This window comes from Cryptomeria japonica, chromosome 2 (assembly GCF_030272615.1).
Source record: "Cryptomeria japonica chromosome 2, Sugi_1.0, whole genome shotgun sequence".
NCBI lineage: Eukaryota > Viridiplantae > Streptophyta > Pinopsida > Cupressales > Cupressaceae > Cryptomeria > Cryptomeria japonica.
The window spans coordinates 480,289,791-480,315,534 of record NC_081406.1 but is presented as its reverse complement, the minus strand read 5'-3'; the positions used below and the strand labels follow the sequence as shown (position 1 = coordinate 480,315,534).

Here is a 25,744-nt window from a genome sequence, read left to right as displayed (position 1 = left end):
ATTGTATATGTTCTCTTTACATGCTACCCCTACAACTATTTTTCTTGCATGACTATTCATTTTTAATGCACCCTAGCATCATACTAGTGTTCTTAACATGACAAGTCTTCCATCTTGCTTCAGTATATTTGATATTGTCCTCTTTTTATACAGTGCTCTTCATTTTGGAGTGAATACCTCAATTATTATGTAGCAAGTTTGTTCATCACACGTGGCTCCCTTTTGTTATGAACTCCTTATCACCACCAATAAGTTTGCAAAGACACAATCATCAACTATTATTTACAATAGTAAAATTCATTGTAAATCCTTGGAACACCAACCTATACTTTAAAAACTCTATCATCAAACTCATTGTATCGTGATTATTGACTATCATGTTTTATCATGAACTGCTTCGTACAAGTATTCAAGGTTTTCTTATTGTGTGCAAGCCCTCAACTCCTTTTAAACTGTCATTTAAGAAGGATAATGAGATAAGTAACCATGGTTTTGACATTCTAAATACACAATACATTGTCTTATGCCTCATGATGAATGTATTGTGCTATTATAATCACAAAATACTATTATCCATTGTTACAAGTGAAAGGGAAAGATGAACCCATAAAAGCCATTCGAGAACCAGTATGCACCTTCAGTATCCTATATTTTTCTGTTAAATCTGAATTAAATAACTTGACACAAGAACATACTACTAAGCCATCAAAGTAGAAACAAATATGGTTAATTTCTCATCCATAAACCCTTATAGGAAAGATAATGTAGTTAGCAAATCTAAACCAAATTTGACAGCATAATAGCATGTAAATCAACACTTCAAGAACATGAAAGAAGAAGAATAGAAGATAGATAGACAAAAGAGAAGAAACATGATATATGTGGGGAAAACCACACACTCAATTTATCAAACCAATGTATTAATCTAGAAAAACCTATAACAATACAATTGTGAGATCATAGTCTTTACATGGAGTCTACATCTTTCTCTTATATAGGAAAACTAACAGCACAACCTTGAAAAGATCAATTTCCTCACTCCTCTCTTAAAACCCACTTAGAAGACATACAATATATAGAGAAATAAAAGTTTGAAGTGAATTATAGACAAATCCAAAAGAGGGTCATGAAAATCCTTGTGGCACATTTTCCAACCATTTTTAAGCATGCAAATGACACTTTTACATCATTTTTCAATCCCTCTCACATACCTCCAAACTTGGGAACATTTTTTTGCCAATAATAAGTATCACCGATGCTCTTTTGCACCTTGAAATTGCCATAAAATCTGTCATATATGACAAAACATACAACTGTAAAAGAATATGTCATAAATGAGTATAATTAACTGGCTCTCTTACAAATTGTCATAACTTAAGATGCCTTATAACACTTGCCCATCCTGTCATAGAAATATGTCATAACTTGTCCTAAGAATCCATCATACAATAATTATTTACACAAGTTTCTAAGATGCTAACATGTGACAAATTATCGCTACCAAAGTGGGATGCCTACTTGCCTATATAAAGACAAAATACATTCTTGTCATCTCCCATGTCGCCTCCCAATGTGAAGGCAACTCACCATGCCATGTCATACTAGATGACAAAATATGATGAGAAAGAAGTTATCATTAAGGTATTAAATAAATAAAAAAATACAATATTAGGAATGGCTAAGGTTGAGACATCTTAATTCCCAACATTCTCCCACTTGGCAAACACCTTACCATGACCAATTTGAACAAGATTTAACTGCAAAGGGTCAAACAAAGAGATGTGTTATAGCCATCCATGAAACCACATGAATCTTCAACATTCTCTTGTGCTCCAACAAGATATGTGTCATAACATATAAGATGTACACCATATCAAGCAACGAATCCTCTCATCCTCCAACATACCACCTATGGAAGTAAAAGAACAATTCAAGGTGAAAATGCACCAATTCAAAGAAAACAAGTGTAAAATCCAAGTGATAACAAAGGCTACTAACTATTCTCACAAGTCCATTCTTATGAGCTTTATAGAAACATCAATATATCTATCTTCAAGCTTGTTACTAGAACACAACTCTAAAGTTAAAAAAATTTCTCCTCGAACAAAGATCGAACACAAATGTCCCCAAAAAAATAGGTCAAGAACCACAATTGATTATTAACATCCAACTAAAAAATCCACATGATTGGAAATAGTAACCACAACAACTGCTAATCCATCCAATCATCCATACCTCAAAGGTATCTAAAACATCAATAAAACTCATGCCAATAACATATTCAATTCATAAATTGTAATCATGACTTCCCTATAATTGACTTGTCAATGAAGAAAACACACATCTGGTAACTCCCACTACAATGGATAATATCAAAACTAAAAGTTAATCATGGCATATGAATTATACCACTCAACACTTATACCAAATATGTGGCAAAATAATTAAATCATGTCCTAACTAAGAACAATCAAAATGATCCACATATGCAACACAAATTGCTACATAATCTTTCATAATATGTCACCATAACTCTCCCAAGTCCATTAGATTGAAACATGTGGCTACAAACCTATAGGAAGTAGCCATATAACAAAGAAAAAAATATGTAAATAATTTCACAATCATGTCGTTCTACAAACACTTCAAAGTGATAAGTTGTGTTAAGTAAAATGTCCTTCACAACCCTGATGAAACACCTCAACAACACCCAAACGCTCAATTTCATTAGATCAAGCAAAATATATATAAGATGTCACCATCATAGCTACAAGCTTCTTCAAAAAAAGGAAGATCAAATCCATATTAACCATTCCCATATTAGGAATAGAGCCCTATAAAATATCTCCTAACATCCTCATAATGATATCATAATATCAACCCTATACACAAAGAGATAATCATGCTATCCATCCCTTAGACGAATGCTCCAAAACTAATCAGCTATGCATAGCTCAAGATCCATATCTATGAAAGATAAGCATAAATCATAATGCATCTAAAATGAAAAATGCATAATACCTCTTAAGTATTAAACCACCTAGTAGACCAAGAGTGAGGAATGTGAATGCTCCTCCAATATATCCAAGACATTATGACTCATCTAAGAATACTCTCCTCATAGGTACATTTTTAACTCCTCTCCAAAAAAGGTGTAGGCTCCTCAGACTTCCCGCTAAAATCTCACCACTTGAGTAACCATATCAGCAATCATGTCTCTAATCACAAGATAACTCCAACCTCACCTAAGTCTCTAAGTATTCATGAGCACCTGTAACCAATATATCCATCCAAAACTCCAAATGCAATATAATATCACCATGAAGTAATTGAGAAAATAATTGTGTGCCTAATACAAAGAGAACCAACATTGATCAATGTCAAAGATCCAATCTTGAGTATCGATAACATAAAAAATGACATCGTGATCTAACATCTTCTAAAAGAAGATCATATTCTCTAATAAAAATATCATGTCCCCAATAGAATCTATATCATGCCAACACTCTAACCAATAATCAAGAGCACACCATGATATAATAATAAACCATCATGTAGAAAGAACACCTACCAGCAATCAACAAGTCATAAGCTAACACCTCAACCAAAGACTTCCAAGATCCCTCCATGGCTAACCAAGATGTCAATATCTCCAATGTCATGAAGATAACCATATCCTACTAGGAAACCTACAAAACATGAAAGACCCTTTTGTAGCAACAAGATCTAAGAGTACCTCCAAACATCTGCAAACACTAAAGAAGATCATCCATCACAAACAATGAATCCATGTCACCGCCAACAACTCCCATTGAACCAAGATACCAAGTCACACATGGAATCATGATAACCATCTCCTAAATGAAGATCAATTTTTCTAACACAATCAAATACTACACTTGCAATATCAACAACAATAAGTAGAACCAAGATCACCAAAACTAGAAGATAAACAACATGCTACAAGTCCTAGCTATTTACTATCTAGGTAATTAAAAAAATATCATCCATCCTCTCATCTCAAAATCTCATACCAATGTACAAATGACCACAAACAAAGCCAACAAATTGAATTTGTATTTGTTTGCAAAATGGTCAATGCTCCCCTCAAGATTCGTGACAAGGGACTAACTGCCTCCCGTGCAATCCATATCTCTACAATTTGTATTGGGTGTTGATAGATCGGTCTTTTGATGCAACAACAAATTGGTCCAACAAATCATATCAGAGCATTGGATCATGGGTTCAAATCCCCTTGGGTAATGCTTAGGGGGAGATTCTTAGCAAAATGGTCAATGCTCCTCTCAGCATTCATGACAAGGGACTAACCGCCTCCCATGAGATCCATAACATCAACACTAAATCAACTTGGTGGATATAGATAATCTACATCTGATTCATCCCTTTGCAATCGAATGAGTAGCCTACCCACATAAATGTATGCAATCCACTCTAGTCCAGAAACCTCATAAGGTAGTTTTGGAATCCAAATAGTCCTTGGTTCAACTACCTCCATAATATAACAATTATCCTTTTTCACCACGAAGGTAATGACATTCTTATAATTCTCCACCACATTAGAAGGTATCATATACCTTGTTTTCATGCCATTTTAAAATTTCTTAAAGAAGTCTTAATGCATAGTGCTACATTGTTTACTATCTAGAAACCTCCACATATGATCCCTAATTTGACTAGCAACTGGAATATTTCTTTGCCAGACCACACCCTTGAAACCAAGTAATTATTATAAGAAATAGAACATGAGACAAATGATCAAAGTGTCATACTTGACGTTGTAGTGCATATCTTTGGTTCTCTATAAATTCTCCATCAATTGTTGTTGTAAGAGCTCACAGAGGTCGTAATCCTTCCCTTCAACATCTAATGAGCGGTGTAGATGGTGGTGGTGATAACAAATCCTTCTCTATTCATGTAATAAACCTTGTATGCAATGCCTATCATGGAATTTCGAACCCCTAGGTCAATGACATCATCCATAGTTAGGGTTCTCTTGTCAAATTTTGATTTGATAAGCCTTATAACCTCATCATTTTTCACCACCTTCAGTGTTGGCACAAGTCTGATGGAGCATAAACCAATCACACATGTGATTTCTTCCTTTGTAATTACATAGGGTTGATTAAGGTATATAAATTCTTCATGAATCCGGCCCAAAACAATTCTTACCCATTTGCCTTCATAGAAAAAATTAGGAAAACCCTTCCACACATCTAATTGTTTTGCCTCTACATTTTCATACTCTAGCTTGAATAGTAAATTGTCATCCATCAACTGATTACTTTTTTACTCTTCCAAGTTTAGTTGGTTGTACTCATTTAGTTGTGAGTGAATATACATCTGTACATGTTTAGTATGCAGTAAATTGATCGGAGCATAGTAGAACACTTTATCCTTGTCAACCTTTGTTGATTTGTATGGACGATTTTTGAACTTGGGTCTTGGCTTCTCAATGATATCAATAACCCTAAGTGTTGCCATAATAAACCTTTCTGAAACTAGGGTTTTTGCAAGAAATATTAAAAATACCTGTGAATACTATTGTTAGGGTTTGCATGGAAAATATCTAAAAACCTTCTTCTCTTCCTTAGCTCTTGCTCACTCTTGATATCGATCAAATGAGATCAAATTTGATCAAGTAGGAGTTAAATATGTTTCACATGTGTTCTAGTTACTCCACATTAAATGCATTTAGTTCTTTACAAAAACAACTTTTCATTGCTCTGAGAATTCATAGGGACCCATGATCATTCAACAATCTTCTATAGAGAGTGTATTTGCTTCAAAATCTTGAGAAAATAACATGACATCACTTGCCAAACTAATCCAAACGATAAGATGTGACCATTTAACTTGTATGATGAAGACTTCAACATCTCATGCATTATATGGGTTTGAAAAAATTGCAATTGCAATCCCCCTTGAGTCAATACTTCCTTTCAATTATTGGGGGATTCTTTTGCACCAGGTAGAGGCAAAGATCCATTCTTTACCTCATTAACTATTTCTAACTTCTTTCTCCATATCTTTTTCATCTCCTTCTTTTGATGATCTAGATTAACCTTCTTTTGTGGAGCAAAAGGTCTCACATACTTCATCTTACAAAACCTTGCTACATGTCTAGAGTTATTGCATTTATAGCAAGTTACATCATGTTGCGAGGCATAACCATTGCTTCTAACATTTGATCTACAATCAACAACCCTGTGACCAAACAACATGTGTAGAAGTAACCATAGAAGGTTTGAGAGGTCAAATTATTGTTTCTGCTTGTGTAACTATTCCTCTCCTCACCTTACTTCTACAATCATTAGAGTTATGACCAAACTTTTTGCAAGAATAGCACTAACCATGAAAGGGTTCAGAATTTATGGCCTTATTCCTTACTAATTTGACTCCTAAAATCAATAGTCTTATGCCCAACCTTATTACAAGAATAGCAATTACCACTGAAATATTGAGAGTACCTAGTTGGAGCAATTTGTTTATGACTAGATTTTTTGAAGTTCATTTGGCTCCAAACTTGTGTGAAGTTATCCCTTTTTTCTTGTCTTCTTAGATTCATCATGTTTCTTCTCCTCCTTCTCAACCTTATCTTCAATCATATTTTTCTTAGAGATTTCCCCCTTTTTAAAACCAAGACCACCCTTATCTTTTAGAGGTTTTTGACTGTCAATTAACTCATCAAGCATGTTGGTGCTCTTCTTAAATTGTGGATCTTTGTTCACCCAATATTTGGTCTATTCTAACTCTTTTAGGGAACCAATTTCATCTTCAATCTTAGTGCATTCAACAGATTTGCCATAAATCTTGGAATTCAAACAGTCAACAACCCTCTTACCTTCTTCAACTTGAACTTTTAGGCTAATAATTTCATCTTTTGCTTTCTTGAGTTTGATTTTACATTCTTTTCTTCCTTAAATTTGAGCTTTTAGTTTGACAATTGTCTTTTCTACCTTATTAAATTTTATCTTGTATTCTTTGCACTCTGCCCTTGCAACATCCATGTCTTCAAGAGTAGATCAAAGTTATTCAATATATACTTTACTATCATCTAGATTGATGTCCCACATGCCCTCTGACTCCATCAACTCAAGATTTGCTTCTAGAGGAATTATATCATTAAACATTGCTTTAGTTCCCATGTATTCAAATGCAAGATCTACCTCAATTGTTAGACTGTTATCAAGGAACCTTGCTTTGATACCAATTGTTGAACACACCAAAATATTGAGAGGGGTGAGTGGGGATGGGGAAGGTGAATCAGTATTCACGTGAACTTAACAACTTCATTTGCAAATTGAACATCAAATCAATTTTTTCAAAAACAAGAACTGAAGCCAAAGCATGCACCACAACATTCCACACAAGGACACCAAGATATTTAAGTGGCAAAACAAATAAGGCAAAAATCACAGTGAGAGTTATCTATAAATATATAAACAAATTTCATAACATTGTTTTAGGACTACAACCCAAGGAAGCAACTACTCCTTGAAGAAATGTTTTATGGCAATGCCAAAGGAAGATCACCTATCCCCCACACACAAGCACACGTGCACACATGCACGCGCGCGCACACACACACATATCCTTTGCATCATCTCAAAATTCCAACTAGATTGGCTCCAAGATAGCTTTTAATCAAAAGCATATAACACTCTACCATATGGCCTTAAACACATGCATCGTGAAATATAATGAGTTGTAGATCAACTCAAAGCATAACCGAGCTCAAAATCATTACAACACATCCTCCAAAGAAAATATAACTAATCAAGACCAAACCGCAAGTGAAGTAAACAAGACTATCAACCCAACAGCAACAACTTCATCAAAACTGTCAAATGTACACCTTTGTGCCACCAAAAAGAGATGAAGAACACCATTCTCATCAAGATATGAGCATTGTAGTTTATGCGTAGTCTCCCTACAACCTTCTTCTGAAGTATCCAATCATTATGTGTTCGCACAAGTAGAGAAACACGTTAAACTGATGAAAACAGAGCACCCTAGATTGACTGTAACTCATTAACACTTTGGATATTGTACTGTGATACATTAAATCATCTAAAACTTGTATGAATGAAACCTTATACCTCTTAGATCATATCCCTAAGTCCACTCAAACATATCTATCAATCCAAAGGGATGTAGAGCATTCTGGTAAACTTTTGAGACACTTTACTTTGTTTTAGTGCAATCCAAAGAACGATCAATCCTAACCTCTACTGTAGAAGATGTCATGACATGAAAAGCTAGAAATAACCTCCTTGGTGGCTAACAATATTAACTCCAGAACCACAAGACCAAATCTTGCAAAGAAGAGGAATGCAAACCAAAATACAAAGACTATGTCTTTAGGAAATGCATTGTTTATGCCTTAGACCAATTTTCTCAATGCACAAGTATGAACAGAGACTCAACTATTATTTATCTAACTCCTTGAAACATGTAGAAACCAATCTATGTGATTGCATTCCTCATTTAAAGAATGAACTATGTGCTATTTTCTTCTTGTCATCTTATGATATGGTTACATCTACTTGGGCTTCCAAACTATTAGACTATCACCAAACATATTGATCCCATGTCAAACCATCTCTTTCAATCATGTTGGTTCCAACATCTATGTCAAACCATCTCTCTCAAATGTGATAGGTTGATATCAATGACAACATATTGCACATATTGGAAGAAGACAAAAATTTTGTAAGCTTTCGTTCTATTCTTAACGGGATGTTCTTTGGTCATAGATTAAACATTGATTTGATTCACAATTGGGTGTTTGATTCTTGGATTATTGCAAGTATGTTGATTGTGATGAAATTGATGAAATTTTTTATTTTATTCTCCTTCTGGTCCATTAAATGTCACACCTGAGTTCTTTAGGGAGGTCCCTGGTGTCTTGGTAAGGTATTCATCATCTAAAAAGATGGTTTGTCATTTTCAATTCTACCAAGATTAGCATGGTTCCTATTTGGCTTCATCTCTTAAAGCTACGCTAAGAGTTTTGGGATGAAAGTACTATTCATGGTATTGCTAATGCTATTGACTAGTTTACTACCATTAACAATGTCACAAAATCTAGAGCAATATTTCCTTATGATAGATTTTGTGCTGATGTTGATATTGATTCGTAGTTGCATAACAATGTTAACTTGTGCTCCAATCGTTGTGATTGGGAGAGGAACTTCATTATGAGACTTTTAGTTGTACCACTTCCACAATGTTGGACATTTCTTCTTGTTATGCCAAGATATTCATGATAAGGTGTACTCCAATGAGGTCAAGATCTCTAATGAGGAATGTCCTCAACCTCATTATATGGGGATGGTGTTGGAAAATATTAGGAGTGACCTCATGGGTAAGGTTTTAGGTTACTCATGCAAGGAAAATGTTGTGCTCAAAAGCCCCTCTTTCAAGAACAATTCTTCTTCAAAGATAGTTGGGCCAACCCTTTTCTATCATAACCCTTTTGTGAATAGGAAGAACTAGAAATCATGGAAAATGACCACATTGATGTGGGAAAAGGATCCCCATGCAAAGCTAAAAGAAAACTTAGTTAAAAAAATAGAAAGACATTTTGTCCACATCATGCCCCTCTTTTGAGGCATTTGGTGAAGTTTAATTTTGAATTGCCTTCAAAACCTTCTAGGTTTTTTGTTGGTTTTGGATTATTTTTAAAACGAGCCCCCAGTTCTTTGCTCCAATCAAAAGCACTTGTTGGTCCTCAATCCCTTTGTTAGTTTTGTTGCATATTTCTCCTTTTGTGAGACAAGTTTTGATCGCCTATTGAGTGGTGTTGTTTTTGGTTGTGGTTCTTGTTCCAATTCCTTGTTGATCTTGTAAAATGTTTTGGGATCCTTTTAAAAGCCACTGGTTCATAGTTTCAATCAAAAGTATTTACCTTAATCAAAATTTAAGTGCACAAAAGACCAAAATATTGGATTGCATGTTTGTTTTCATATAATATATCAAAAAACTTAAAGATAACACCCATTTTGCTTCTCATATAGAGAAAGGTGGGCATTAACCTCTTATATAATCTTGCACTCTACTTCATCACAAAGAATAAAATATCCATGGATCTACACAAGATGATATTTGAAAGAGTTAATACCACCTAATATCTTCATCCCACAATAATTACACATTGCTAGTCATTTTACTCCTATTAGGATCTATGTTTTTTTCAAACAAGGTCCCTAGAGTTGCTGCCAACTCTAGTGCTTCCCAATACCATATGTCAAACAAAAAATTGAATATGAAAACCTAACATGGAGAAAAAGAAATTAAAAATTAAAAAATGTTATCTTAGTTGCTAGTTAACAAAAAGAAAACCCTAAAATAAAGAAAAACAAAATAAAATTTAGAAAGTGAAAAACACAAATAGAGACATCATATTTTTTTTAAATGCTATAAAAAACTTGTCAAATCAAATCCAAGATCACATGCAATCCATTGAAATAACTTGCAAATGCACTGAATGTCGTTAATGCATCAAAAGAGAGAACTAGAAGAATAATTTGTGAAAATTATGGACTTATGTTTTTTGGCTATGATTGACATTTTGTCAATAGGTAATCTTTTTCCCACAAACAAGTTTTGGTAAGTTCTTTTAGGATCTTTGTAATAAATCACTAAAAACTAACCAATATATTTTCAAGTGAGTGGCTTGCCTTAAGAGTCTACCTAACAAGTATTCATGATTCAACAAATTTAATCGAATTTTTAAATTTATAGAAAATCATATAAATTTTTGTCTTAATTACCTTTCGAAGTCTCCAAATGAAAATAAAATAAAATACCATCATCAAACTAAATAATTTTCGTAAAAGTTATAATTACAAATAAGATTTGTGGTTCTATAGATATCTTTTGTTTATACCCACCTAAGCTTACCATATGACACAATCCATAGGTAAATATATATTAAAATTATTGCCTCTAAAAAGAGTAGAAATAATAGTATTTAAATATTGTAAACCTTAACACACATTTGCTAAAGAAAAAGTATGAAATAAATGTTTACATTTTAATTATAGCCCATTGCCCCTTCAATTGCCTAAAAGGAGCACAAGAAAAATCATAGAAATAGCTCTTAAGTTATGATTTGTTTGAAGCTAGAGCTCACTTCCTTCCTTTCCCCAAACAAAGGACAAATAAACTACTACCACAACAATAAATTGCTTAGGAGGTGTGATAATTGCTATCACTTTATACACATTTGTTTGCACAAACCATAATCACAAGATTCACTAAGACTTGCATAGACTCAACAAGTCATGTGGTAAGTCAAAATAAGGCCCAAGTATTTGTGATCTAGTACAAATCACAATAAGTACACTTAGCCAAGAAAATGAAAATACTTAAACATAAAGGCATGAATGTCTAAGAACTTAAAAGTACCAAACTTATGAAAAATGGCATGCACCATAATAGTTTGTGTGGTTTCAAAGGCTTTGGTTTAGGCTTGGTGGTGAAGGCTCTATCCCTCAACCTTGCCCTATATCATAATAAGGTGTGTTATCCCTGAAGTTTGCAAGGGGCACTACCCCTCGACCCCACAAGGGGCATTGCTTGAAGACCCCCACAATGAACTTTTCCCTTTCACCTCACTAGGGGCACTACTGCCAAATCCTTGCTCTAATTTTATTTTTTTAAAATGAAAATCTCTTTAGGCCATGTTGAAGAGCAGCATTTCTTTTATTTTTAAAGTTTTTTCAATTAAGTTGGATTTATACTTCAGTTTTGCATGTCAAACCCTATCCTAAGTAATGTTCCTGAAGCTATAGCAATATTTATAGATACAAGTGGATGACTACACATAAAACTAGTAGTCATGTGTATAGAAGATAATTTTTTCTATAGTTCATGACTTAATATTGTGAATTTTGTTTCTGATGTCATGGATATCATAATCCATGAACTTTGTATATCGTAAACACTTGACAATATTTATAGATCTAAAATGTTGTATACTTGTGTATGTGATCAAAACAGCTTTCATTTGTTTAATTTATTATGTCTTTAAATTTTATTTATTAAAAGATGCGTGAAACAAGCTTTAAATCCTTTAACATCTCCATATTTCATGGTTTTTTAAAATTTTCCAATTCTTGTAAACACTTTTTTTTTTTTTTTTTTTTTTTGATAAATCAACATTTCAATTGAAGCTGGTTGCTTGTTTGTTTCTAGATTCATAGAAAACACTTTTCATTGGAATGAAGGATTGATCATTGAAATTCTTTTGCATAGCTTAATGTTTGGGATTGTATAATTTGAATGGTATTATGTGTGACAATCTCAATAACAAGAAAAGGTTGCATCTTAAAAAATCATATTTTTTTAATTTGCTATAATTAATACAATCAGTTCACCCCGAAAAAAAAAACTTAATAAAAGAAATTAAAATACTGCAAAAATTTATAGTGGCAATTGAGTTGTATGCAAGTTTACACATTTATGCCTATTACAAAATGATATCAGCAATTGTACATAAGCAACGTCATAAAATCAATTTCTTCCACAATATGAGCTTCCCATTGACAAACACTAACGACATCACTACAAATTCAAATGAACACCAAGGTTCTTCGTTAATTAGAAGGCATTTGTTCAACAAAGAGTCTTAACACTACCTTTCATCGCATCAGAATGGATTTGTGCCAGGAAGGCAAGTTTTGGATTCTATAATTCTGGTTCATGAGAACATTCACTCTCTTATTACATTCTCATGGGTTAAAAGTCCATAGAAAAAATCTAATTCAACTTGATTATGAGGGACTCAACTTTGACACAAATTCATGCTCCCCTCTTGGGTAATTTAAAATCAAAAGAATAAGGTAATCATTATCAGTGCATAATGTACTCACGTCTCGATAAAAAATCAATTTAGGAAGTCAACTAAAGAGACATTCCAAATAAAAATGTGGTTGAAAATCCCTGGCTAATAGTGTAAAATTGAATTTCAGTAGTTGAATCTTAAAATAATTGATATGAACAAGAAAATAGACAGAAGACATTAAGTATTCTGGAAACATGAGAGTTATTTTAGCACAAGGGATAAAAGATTGAAGATTTAATTACATTATTTACAGATTGATGCTTAATCAATGGGATGCTTATCAGCTTGACGAGAAGTATAGTGAACTGTGAGAAGCAGCAAAGAAAGAAAAGCACTTGCTACAAATATTGCATCAAACCAACGATGGTAAAAATTAAATTGTATATCTCCTCCTAGCACATCTGTAATTATCAATCTGCAAAGTGTAAAGTTGAGTTTGGATAGGAGATTAAAAACCGATCACAGAAAAGAATGGGCTCATGTTAGAAATTATGTAAATAGGCACAAAATCGTTGTTTACCTGTACTCGGTTGCAAGGCTCTTTCTTATTAGCAATATCGAGGAAACAAAATACATTCCCATAATTTCAGACAAGAATAATACTACATTTGTGGACGATCCACTTCTTCCACTGGAGACTGCAAAGAAGAACTGCAAGAAAAAAGACCCACAAAACTTTTTGTTACCACTTCACTGTTTACCATATGACAATATAATCGTTACATGCCATCACACTCGTGTAAAAAAAGGTGACAAGAGGACTGAAAATGTCACCTTCATTAGGTTGGATAAGAAGCCTCTGACTGAAATTACAATTAGCATTCCTATAAATAACAGAGAGATATACTGCACCAAAAAAAATGTTAGATGTAAAGATCATCAATTCCATAGTCCTAAGCTAATTGAAATCACAAAGTATTTTAAACACCCAAACATCACTTGCAAAAGTGTAAAATTTTCTTTTCAAGTATCCAACATAGAAGACAGAAGATAATACAAGCTTAGACTCCTTTTGAATTCACTTCAGCATCAAGAATAGCCAATTCTCTTTCCACTTCATAGAGCAGTGTTTTTCACTTCGACATCCAAGTAAAAATGACCTCGGAATTCAGGTGGATCATTAAAAACGAGTATAAAACGATTTGTGTTGGAAACAGGGACTTCCATGTGTAAACTATTGCAAGAAGATACATTGTTATAAATATCTAAAAAAAAACAGTTTATTCTAAATTTCTAGAAAAATTTAATCTTAGAATGCAAATTGATTGTATTAGAAACCAAACCTTGAACCACTCTCGTAAGATGTTTTCATGAAATTCATTCTTGCTTTAAGTTTGTTATCATCATAATTTATAATTAATTGGAATTACTTCTAGGACCGTTAAACTTATTTTGGACAATTTCATATGTGCGAAAAGAACAAATCATGAAGAAACAGTTTTGTCCGAGATATTGATAATTTGATATGAGGCTATGTTTGTTGGAAAAAGGATATTTTCCATTTTCAAACAGAAAAACAACTTGTGCATTACAAGCCGTGATCTTACCCTAATCATGATGAAGTTTGTTATTACTTTTTTTGTTGAACCATTATCTTGCCCTAGGCATGAACAAATTTGTTGTAACCAAGCACTGTAATAATTTGGATTTTGTCTAAAAGAATAAGTTGAATAGACACGTTATGCACATGAAACAGCTCATCAAGAGTTAATCCCATCACGCTTTTGTCTAAAGATCAAACTGAAATTCTTTCGTGCACTATATGCACATGAAAGAGTCACATAGACTGGAATATGTTAATGGTGAATCTTGAAAGCATTTATTACACACACCAAATTAGTACTCATCGAGAAACTATGTTACTTTTATGATTTTAGTTGCTATAAGGAGAGCAAACTAGTATCAAAACATTAACATTTGTGTATTTATGAATTAAAACACTGCACTTATAAACATGACAAAGCACAATGCAAGCAATAGAATAGGAATATGCTGTTTTCGTGAACTAAGAACACAGTTCTTATTAGTATGGGCTTTAGATGTTCATGGAATGGATTTAAAACTTAGCATTGACTCGCCAGACTTGAGTTTTGCAGCAAGACAAGTAATTTGCTCACAGCTCATGAGACAAGTAAGCTACAGAAGCTCGCAATCCCTCAAGGCATTTCTCTGCCAAGACTGTCTCAGACCTGGTAAGTCAGACAGGAAAACTTGGTTGCTGCAGAAACATGAAAACCTCTGAATAAAACCCTGACTTTTTTGCTTGTCTTCAGCGATTTGGATCTTAGTGGCATGAATTGATTGTCAAGCAATTGATAGGACTAATCAATTGTTGTAGTGTGATTTGACAGGCATTTGCTTTGATTTTCAATTCTTTTTTTCTTTTCTATTTCAAAACCTGCTACTCACCTCCTTTATTTTCCAATGTCTAAAATTTAAATGCTTTAGGCAACACATTATGCAAGGCAGAAAGAGCTTTGCATGGAAGCATGGCATGCTGGGTGCAATCAAGGGCACTGTGACTTGCTATTATTGCAGGTTTAATAAGAAAGGAGGTAATCATCACTTCAAATATCACCTTGCTTGAATTGCTGGCCAAGATGTCGAGTTGTATGGCCAAGTGGAGGAAGAAGTGCAACAAGAAATGAATTCCGTACTTTCTAGCGATAAGGGAAAGAATAATAAAAAGATAAGTATGAGGAAAGTGGTTGCATCAGTGATAAATTTCATGGCCACCCATCTTGATTCCCCACCTAACTTTTTTGTTCCTTGCAATGTTCTAGGTGCACCAACTTCACTTGAATGAATTGCTTGGAGCCTAGAGAAGTACTATTAGGTGACAATGGTGGTTGCAAATTTTTTGTACTATAATGATATACATTTAATAAGGTGAGTAGCTCATACTAGGTTGCAGTGATAAGTGCATTGACCATGTCACCATTGTCAGTGCAAGGTTTACGACACCAATTTCACATGATTATAGAAGGCCATTGTTAGAGGAAGCTATAAAAAATGCACAGCTAATAGAACAAAAGAGAACATGGCAGAAAAGAGGCTGCAGTACTTTTTCTTGTGGACGGAAAGATGGTGGGAACATGGCCCTTATTAACTTTATAAAGGCCTGCGGTGGCACATTGGCATTATTCAAGTCAACAGATGCCTTCTACAAAGTCAAGGATGCAAGGAAACTTCTTGAAGAGAGTCCTCCCACCACTTTTTGTATTATTTGTGCTTCCCATTGCACAGATTTAATGTTTGAGGGCATTGGGAAGATTGAATAGATCAAAAGTATGGTTGAAAATAATAGAAAAAATCACAAAATTCATCAACAACCATACTAAGTAGCTTTGCTTAATAAGAGGGCACACCAAAGGAGCTTGTGTGATTGGGGACTCTACCTTCCCTCAAGCAGATATTTTTGGAGCTATCAATAGTTGAGTCTACATATCACAAAAGGGAAGATGATGACAATGTGTTTTCCAAGAGTATAAACTAGATACTTCAAAGTAACATATTTTAAATTTTTTTTGCCTTCTTTTTTTGTTTTTTATTTTTCAAATAATTTAAATTTTTTAGTGGCAAAACTTTTGATCGAGGTTCTACATTTAATTCATTAGAACAGAATGCCAATAGGTTATCTCTACAAGAACATGTATAAGGCAAGGATGCCATATTGCGTTATTATAGAGGAAACAAAAGAAAACATTAAGTCATTTGGCAAATTGTTGATCACAAATGGATCAAACAACTCCACCACCCAATACGTGTCATGGGGTACCACTTAAACCCCACTTTTTCTTCTTAGACTCATTTAAGGCTAATGAATAGGTTAAGGCAGACAATACAACATACATAGAGAGGATGACCCTTGACAAAACCCTTAGAGATGCAAATCTAAATGGCTGCAAAGGGGAGGCTCTTTTATTTATATCTATTGGAATAAGGGCAATCCAACCCAGAGATAACGCATCAAATCCTTTAATCACACATTTTTTATAAATGCAATTTTAGCTTAATCCATAATTGTTTTAATGTTTTATTTGATAAGGTGTGTGTGCGAAGATTATGGTCCTTGAATACCTACTCTTTAGAGGCTAGCTATTCTTGTTTTGTGCCAACCTTATAGCACTTCTAGATGTGAGAGCATTCACACCACGAAGAGAAATATGTTAATCCAACAGGACCTCGATGTCCTTGTTTTCATCTAAGTCAACCTTCTCATTCACGCCAAAAATGTCAAGGGGAAGAAGTCTCGTGATGCCATCAATTTGGATGACACCGATCCCAATACAAATTAGATTGTCAATGATGTGGATGTAATGTTCATTTACAAAGGTTTTGTTAAATAGGAAAAGAGCACTAGTAGCAGAAGCATTGAAGGATGATATATTTGAGAATTCATTCACTCATAATGATGATTCAGATTTACATTTTAGTTTAAGGTTAGAGAAAATTTTAAATATTGTACAACTACAATCTACACCAGAACTTTAAATAGATCATAATGTAATATAACACCATACACTACATGATTTCACTTTTCAGCACTTCACTTTTGTTTATGGGGAGAGAATTGCTTTAGTTTTTTCTGTGAATTCAACAACAACAAAAAAAAATCAACAAGGTTAGAAAAAATGGATCGAACAGAAGGAAATAAAAGACATTGCAGACTTCAAAGACACGGTTGGGACACTTCTAGCCATGGGAGACATCTTCATACCTGTCATACTACAACACTTAGCGTACATTGGGACAAATTGGGATGTAGGATAGAGACAAACAAAATTGGTAGGTATGAGCAAATTTGGGTTAGAAATTAGAATTCTATTTTGCAAATGTTGTGCCTTCCAAAATTACATCTCACCAAATTGCAACCATTCTAAGTTTTCTAACACATCAAATTGTTGTGAATTTCAATCAGTGGCAAAGAAATTATGCCTCCAAAAAATTGGCTTATTACTTTTTGAAAATGTCTCTTAATATTGTCCCGAACTACTACCGAGATGATTAGTACATAGTACATAATTGTAAAAACTTGGTTCGACTAATTTTGGACTTTCAAAGAAATTATACTAAGAATAATTAGGGTCCCGATTCACTCACATCGATTGTTTTTATAACACCTACTATGTTGTTAGAAACAAGATGAATATTCTATTTAAAACTCCAAGAACCAACTCTAGGATACTAACACTAGTACTAAGACATATGTATTGAATGTCAAATGCCTTGTAGTGACATACTGGAAACAGTTGAATATTTTCATAAAATGCAAGATTTTGCTACAAAATGTTAAACCCACAAAAAATTCTTAAAATTTAGGGGATTAAACCAAGCCTATAACGTATCTTTTCATTGGTCCCATTAGATGGAAATTTAGGATATTTCCTACGACATACCATTGCACATGCTAGTTGGCAACACTACAAGCTTCCTAATTGTGGTGTTGGGACTGCTTGCCCCTTAATTATATAGCAATTTGAAATGTTATTTGAGGAAAAAACTATTAAAATTATAGTGCTTAACCCTTTGGTGTTGGCCAGCTATTGCGACAGAGAAACTCCATTTAGGCATTCAACGATTCAATTCAGGAGAGAATCTCCAAGATGTATTTAGCTGTCACTGATTTGTTTTTTAATAAAGATTAAATGTAATGTCCTTGCCACGAAATTTTTATAGCACTTGCAATTTTCAAAATTTTAGCTCGTAGGTATTTCGTCAGTTGGTAGGACAGCAAACTAAACAATGTTTCTGAGTTTTAACAATGTATATCAACTGCAACCTTCATTTATGATAATAGACGTTCTCACAAACAATTTGAAAACATGGAATATTGCATTGACATTTCAAGAAGCATTTGGCATACAATTAACTGAAGCAAATATGCAAATATACAATGCCCAAATTAATGATTACTGACCTTTCAGCTGATATAGAAATAGATGGTATAATATTTTAGAGTCTAGTGAACAGCAAATACAAGGAAATGGAGCAACACTCTTACTCAACTTTAAACATTAACCGCTGAAAGTGTTTATGCTTTATCAGCAATAATTGTCGATTGATCTGCAACTTTTCTAACCTCTTATTTCCTTCCCAAAGATAGCAGTACCTCCAATAAACATTAACTATTATTTTGTGAAATGGCAGCCAGCAATGAAGATGACAATATACATAAAGAAGCTTGCAAATTTTTCACACCCATACTATGTATTGTACTCCTCAAACTAATGCCCTTCCTATATGTTCATACACCCATAAAAAATCAATAACTTGGATGGCTGGTAGGGTTACCTAGAATCTCCTCCAAACTAGGGCAGCTAAGAAAAAGCAATTCCTACAAATCTTCTATAAATTTGTTGCATGTGAATCTCCATAATAATTTTCAATCAACAACATGAGGAGTAAACTCAAACTAAAAGAAAACAATATGTCCTTCCCACATAATCTCTTTCAAATTTGCATCAATCTACATGTAGTCGGCATAAAATGCCTATTGTTATGTTTGATGATATTTGTATCTGCCAATGTATTAATTGTTCATATTAAGTGGGTTGTCACTCTCTAATGTGGCGGTTGGTTGACGGTTGTGTTCCTCTCAGCAATCGTTGGGTTCTTTATATATGTTGTGTACCGCCGAGGTAGTATGGTATAGTTGGATTAATTGTAATCCTTGGCTGACTATCTCTAGTCTTCTTCTCTGTAATAATGTCGTGCGAATAAAGATATAATTTACTGCTGTGTCTAGTAAGCATTGTCATGTATATTATTATTTCTTGTATTTGATTTATCAAATATAGCAGTAAACATTTGGTGTCGTTGCCTTATAAGAAATTGGGTCAGCGTTGAGTGATTAATGCCCTTAGACCCCAATAAAGGTGAGAAGAGGTCACAGGGTAGTCAAGACCAAGTGATTAGGTGATCTGCCAACCCTCAACTGAAGGAAGCATAGGGATGAGTCAAGGCCTGGAAGTACCCGGAGTGTTGGGGACATTGGAAATGGACGTGTAGAGGATGCGAGCGGGGCCGAGAGTGCAAGGAAAGCACTAGAACGTATTGGTCAGAATGGTCTGTTGTGACATCTTCACACATCGTCCCATTGCAAATGGTGACCCCCACTTTTTTGCTTTCTAGGTTGGTTGTCTTAGCTTAGCCTTTGATGGTTGTCGAGCCTTTGCTATTAGCCTTTCATTTGTAAGACATGCAGTTGCTCAAAAGTTGGTCAAGTCTCTCTCTTTGAGATGAAGTGAGGTTCAACATTTCCTCGGTCCTCCAAAGCTTCCGATCTGCCAATGGATGCCCAAGCCCAATCACTCCTTTTCCTACCTTTACCTTTACCTTTACCCCCACTACCTCTTCCACCTCCTTTAACTTCTATCTCCTTCCACTTCCTCTACCCACCTCCCTTCACCTATGCCTTCACTTATCTAACCCTCTTCCCATCTTAATATACCTACATTTACACCTACCTATACTATCACCTACACATACCTTCACTTTCACCTATACCTACCTTTGCCCACACCTACATCTTCCACCCTCCTACCTCTATACCCCTTAGCCTACCCCTATCCTATCACCTTACACCTTACACTTCCTACCTTTATAACTCCCACCGTCACCCATACCTCCCCTTTACCCTTTTTACTATCTACCGCAGCACCCTTCTTATATCTCCCACTCCACTTTACTCCCCACATATCCTAACTCCTTCCATTACCCCTTATACCTCCTACATCCTAGATCTACCTTCCCCCACGTATCCCCTATCTCCCACATCCATACCCCTTATGTCTCCCTTTCCCCCAACGTCCTCTTCTTCCCTTTCACCCGTGGATTTCCTCAACACCTCACATCTCTTCATCCATCCTTGCCTCATCACATCTTGGGCCCCACAAAATCTGAAATGGAGATTTAGAAAGCTTGTTTTAAGGTATAGTTTGACTTCCTTTACCACGTAGCCTTGATTGGGCCCCACCAAACTCTAAGGTGAAGGAAAAAGTTTTCAGGCATACTTTTTAAAGAAGGAAAGCAGCCACCTCATCATTCTATTTGGCTCCTAATATCCCAGCACATGCCACGATGAGACATAATGCAAGGTGTGGCAACAAAAGGATAGGAAGCTGGCCCTTGAAACAAAAGACGTGTCCCTTAAACAAAAATATTTGGGATTTAAATTCAAATTAAGTAAATTAAAGCAAATCCAAAATCAGATTATAAAAGAGCAGACTGTTTCAGTTACAACAGCAAGGAAAGCTCCAAACAATTACTTCACATAAGGTGCAGGTTTTAAGCCAGACTCAAAATACGAATTCCCAGCAGGAGGAGTGAACTGTGTGCAAAAAGCCATCACTTTCTTCTGTCAATCTTAAGTGATGACAGGCAGAGATAGATGCATACTTATTACAAAGCAGAATCGGATTTAGAGCAAGACGTTGAAGGAGATCAAGTCCAGCAAATTGATAGCAGAATTAAGGTGATTCAAGGGTGAATTTGTTCATGGAAGCCTATCTGGCATAAGGCAATTCAAATCATTTCAAAGCAGAGAAGGAATAGCTGAACATGCAAATTAGAATTCAAAGACAAGTATTGGATAAGGGAGAGGCCAACCAAGGAGGAGGATTTTGGAAGAAACGATAGGGCATTCATGCCCAGATTTGAGCACTTTGTTTTCATCATTTTTTAATTTTTTTTTTATTGTTGCATTTCTATAATTTCCAAAGTATGATTGAACAGTCAAGATTCTAATAACTTGATAGAGGGCAACTGTGAATGAGAAACAATTGGATTACATACAAATCTGAGTAGATTTCATTATCAACATCATCAGTTCCAGATTTTTAAACATCATGGAAAGGATTAGTGAAACAGTTGTTTACATAATGAAATTTGTTTTACAAACCTCCTTTTGGAGAGTAATTTCATAAAAAATTATTTTAAATGCAAGATTATGAACTAATGTTTTCATTGTTACAATTTGTTCTTGCATTCACAATCACGAGTGTTTCTCAACAATGCAATGAAAACTAGCTCAACCGCTTGGAGGTCTTCACAGGGCAGGTGATCAAAATCTGATCAAGGATAAAACACAATCAGGCTACCTTGTTGCAAACCAAATGGTAATGACCAAGTAAGTTGTCAAGTGCAGATGACGTGCTGGAGGACGGTTTGATTAATTGGAAAAGAGCAACTAAAGTTTGATCAATCATATCAACTCCTACAAATCAAGCCATTAAAGCCGATTGGTCTTAATAAGGTGAGATAATCGAAATCTGATCAAGTAAACTGGTCAATGCAAATGAACATGAAACTGATGCTTAGCAAGATATCAATCAAAGCAATCAAAGATTGATCAGATCTGATCAACTCACACAAATAAAGCCAATCAAGTGTTGGAGTTGCAAAGGGGAATCAAAATTCTGACGTGAAGATTAACTTGCAATGCTCTTTCAAATTTTCGCTAAGGTAATTGCTTGCAAAGACTCCCCTCATTTCCGAAACATGCAATGTCCCCCTTGATTTCCGAAATCCTGCAAAGACACCCCTCATTTCCGAAACATGCAATGTCCCCCTTGATTTCCGAAATCCTGCAAAGACACCCCTCATTTCCACATGCAATGCCCCCCTTGATTTCCGAAATCCTGCAAAGACACCCCTCATTTCCACATGCAATGTCCCCCTTGATTTCCGAAATCTTGCAAAGACACCCCTCATTTCCACATGCAATGCCCCCCTTGATTTCCGAAATCCTGCAAAGACACCCCTCATTTCCACGTGCAATGCCCCCCTTGATTTCCGGAATCCTGCAAAGACACCCCTCATTTCCGAAAGTTGCAAAGACACCCCTCATTCCCGAAACATGCAATGCCCCCCTTGATTTCCGAAATCCTGCAAAGACACCCCTCATTTCCGAAAGTTGCAAAGGCACCCCTCATTTCCGAAACATGCAATGCCCCCCTTGATTTCCGAAATCCTACAAAGACACCCCTCATTTCCGAAAGTTGCAAAGGCACCCCTCATTCCCGAAACATGCAATGCCCCCCTTGATTTCCGAAATCCTGCAAAGACCCCCCTCATTTCCGAAATCGTGCAACGACTCCCCTAATTTCCGATTTGGTAAAATGTTGCAATGATCTCCCTAAAAGTCGCCAACGTGGAAGGATCATAGGAAAATTTAATTTGTTTCTACAAAGTCGGCCTCCAAAGTGCAATTAAAGTTTCTTTTTCACAATGAAAGTCAGCCTAGGAAACTTTGAAATGAAGAGACACACACTTTCAACCCCAACACCTATATAAGAAAAAGTGGTGACCTTCATTCTAAGTATCAATCAAAGCAAACAATTACAATCTGCCCTGCAATTTAAAGACACCGAACTACATGAGACAACATTCAGATTGGTAAGGCGAACTCCTCCTATATCAACAATTGTGAAGAAGACATCAACTTCAAGGCAACATTCAGATTTACAATCAAGAATGGCGAATTTGTTTTCATTAGCAAAATGAAAGATCCCTATGGATCCCCTTGCTGATCTGCTGTAGTTTTTAAATAATAAACTATATCTTCCTGTGATTCTTTTGATTTGTTTTAGAGAATAGACAGAAGTTGCAGAAGGTTTGTTTCTTTTTGTGTTTTTGGATAGTTTTCAAACAAGTAATAATGAATAGTAAACATGAAAGGAGACTGAAAATAAATAAGAACATACAGCCAAATTCAGAATTGCTACAAGCTGTACCAGACAGATTTCTGATTTGTAAAACCAAATAATAATTCCAATGCAGATCCAAGGAACTTACATCCAACAATGATGCCAAACTGAAAGGTGAATAGTGATCATGAATCAAGAATACCTCTAAGGCTGAATACTTGCATTCCTTACATTCCACGTGGGATGTACCCGCTGCAAATGGCGGCCCTAAGGCTGCAAGGATCACGCCCAAGCTGAAGAATCAATCTGTCATGCTAAAACCCTTACTCTGCAACCTGAATCCACAATGAAGAATGGCGTACTCAATCTCTGTCAACAATGCACTCTGTCTGAAGAATCCAATGCCAATAACTGCTGAGGGCTACGTCCCAGCCAGTCCAAATCTTGGGGTTTGCATCCCAGATGAAGAATCGCCCACTCAGAGCTAATTCGCAAAATAAGTTTGATTGTGTAAAAAGATAATGAACAATTTGGTCTTCATCTCCTTATATCTCCTTTCCTTTCCAAGCCAAACCCTAAAAGGGAGTAAAGTTGGCGCATTATGAAAAAAGTGTTATTTTCTAATCATGGCGTCAACTATAGGAAAATAACACTAAATTGCAAATAAATAGCTTCAGGCATCCAAAAAGACTCCGAAAGGTGAGAATCATGTAGCAAAGTTCAAGACCTTTCCAACGAGCTATAACACATAGGCATATCAACCCAGATGAAGCCAGAAACCCCTTATTACTCCGAAATGACTAAATACATAGCCTTATTTTAATTTATTTAAATGCTAACTTAGGAAATATTTAAATATATTAAAATATCTCCAGATATCCAATAATAGCCCAAAATGACCAAACAATCATGAATATAACTTTGTCCCTATCTGTGACTGATGCCGGAAAAGCTGAGCTAACTGGCAGTCTCATCCCTAAAATCTAGGGATGCTCCTAGAAACTAAGAAACACACCCAAACTCTCTGAAACTGAAACCATGACATGGTCCCGTGGAACCTCCAATATGGGAACTGCCACAACCTCCTAAAAAATAGGGAATCTCCCTAAAATCAAGGAACTGCTCCCAATGGCCCTCAAACTATCTGAAATGTCAACTTTGGATACTGAATACCTTGCATGAGTCTCTATCCACCACTGCCAGCCTACGAGACCCCATAATAGGCTAACACACATGTCTCTACTAGACAAACTAAAGAGGGGACATGACAGTCCTCCCTTCTCGGAGATGCTTGTCCGCAAGCAACTGTAATGCTGGGTGCTGCAAAATGGCCTTTCCCTCCCATGTGGCATCCTCAATAGGAAGACCCTGCCAGCTAACCAAATACTCCCGGATCACCCGGTTCCTCAGCCGACGTTTTGTCACCTCCATGATCTCCTTAGGGACCAAAGTCAACTTACCTTCCTCATCCAAGGGAGGTAGATCAGGGGATGCTACAATATGTTGTCCCAGTGCCTTTTTCAGGCAGGACACGTGGAACACATTATGAATCCGACTGTCAGGTGGTAACTCGATCTCATAGGCAACTTCCCCAACACACCTGAGTACCCTGTATGGTCCATAAAACTGAGGCTTGAGCTTCTCAGCCCCACCCCTTTTAAGGGTGCTTTGCCGGTAAGGCTGCAAACGTAGGAAAACCATGTCATCCACCTCAAATGCCCTCTCAATCCTATGTCAATCAGCATAGATTTTCTGCTGATTCTGTGAATGCTGCAAATTCTCTCTGAGAGATCTCATGATATCCTGGTTCTCCTGTAACCAATCCTGTGCCAAAGGAGCCCTACTGTCTCCTACAGCCATATCCACAAAAGATAGTGCATCATAACCATAGAGGGCTCTGAAAGGAGTCATACCAATAGACATGTGGTGAGTAGTATTATAACAATACTCGCCCAAGTATAACCAACGCACCCATGCCTTCTGTTGTCCTGACACATAGTTGCGCAAATACCCCTCCACCCACTTATTAACTATCTCTGTCTGCCCATCTGTCTGGGGGTGGTAACTAGTGTTGGGTGTCAACTCCGTGCCTGCGAGCCTGAAAATTTCTTGCCAGAAAGAACTCATGAATCTGCTGTCTTTGTCACTCACTATGGTCTTGGGGAGACCATGGAGCCTAAACACCTCTCTGAAGAATAGCTCGGCTACCTGAGATGTTGTGAAG

General features: G+C 35.7%; 1 protein-coding gene across 2 annotated transcripts in view; it reads right to left on the bottom strand.

Annotated features, from left to right (window-relative positions):
- Positions 1-12,592: 12,592 nt before the first annotated feature.
- LOC131050211 (GPCR-type G protein COLD1) overlaps positions 12,593-25,744 on the bottom strand; it is a 309,921-nt gene continuing 296,769 nt past the window's right edge. For both annotated transcript variants that reach the window (XM_057984488.2, XM_057984420.2), the window contains 3 exons: positions 13,646-13,717; positions 13,392-13,522; positions 12,593-13,286 (listed from right to left, as the gene is read on the bottom strand). In XM_057984488.2, the coding sequence (XP_057840471.2) occupies positions 13,133-13,286; positions 13,392-13,522; positions 13,646-13,717 (357 nt within the window). In that variant the 3' untranslated portion in view covers positions 12,593-13,132. The remainder of the gene's footprint in view (positions 13,287-13,391; positions 13,523-13,645; positions 13,718-25,744) is intronic.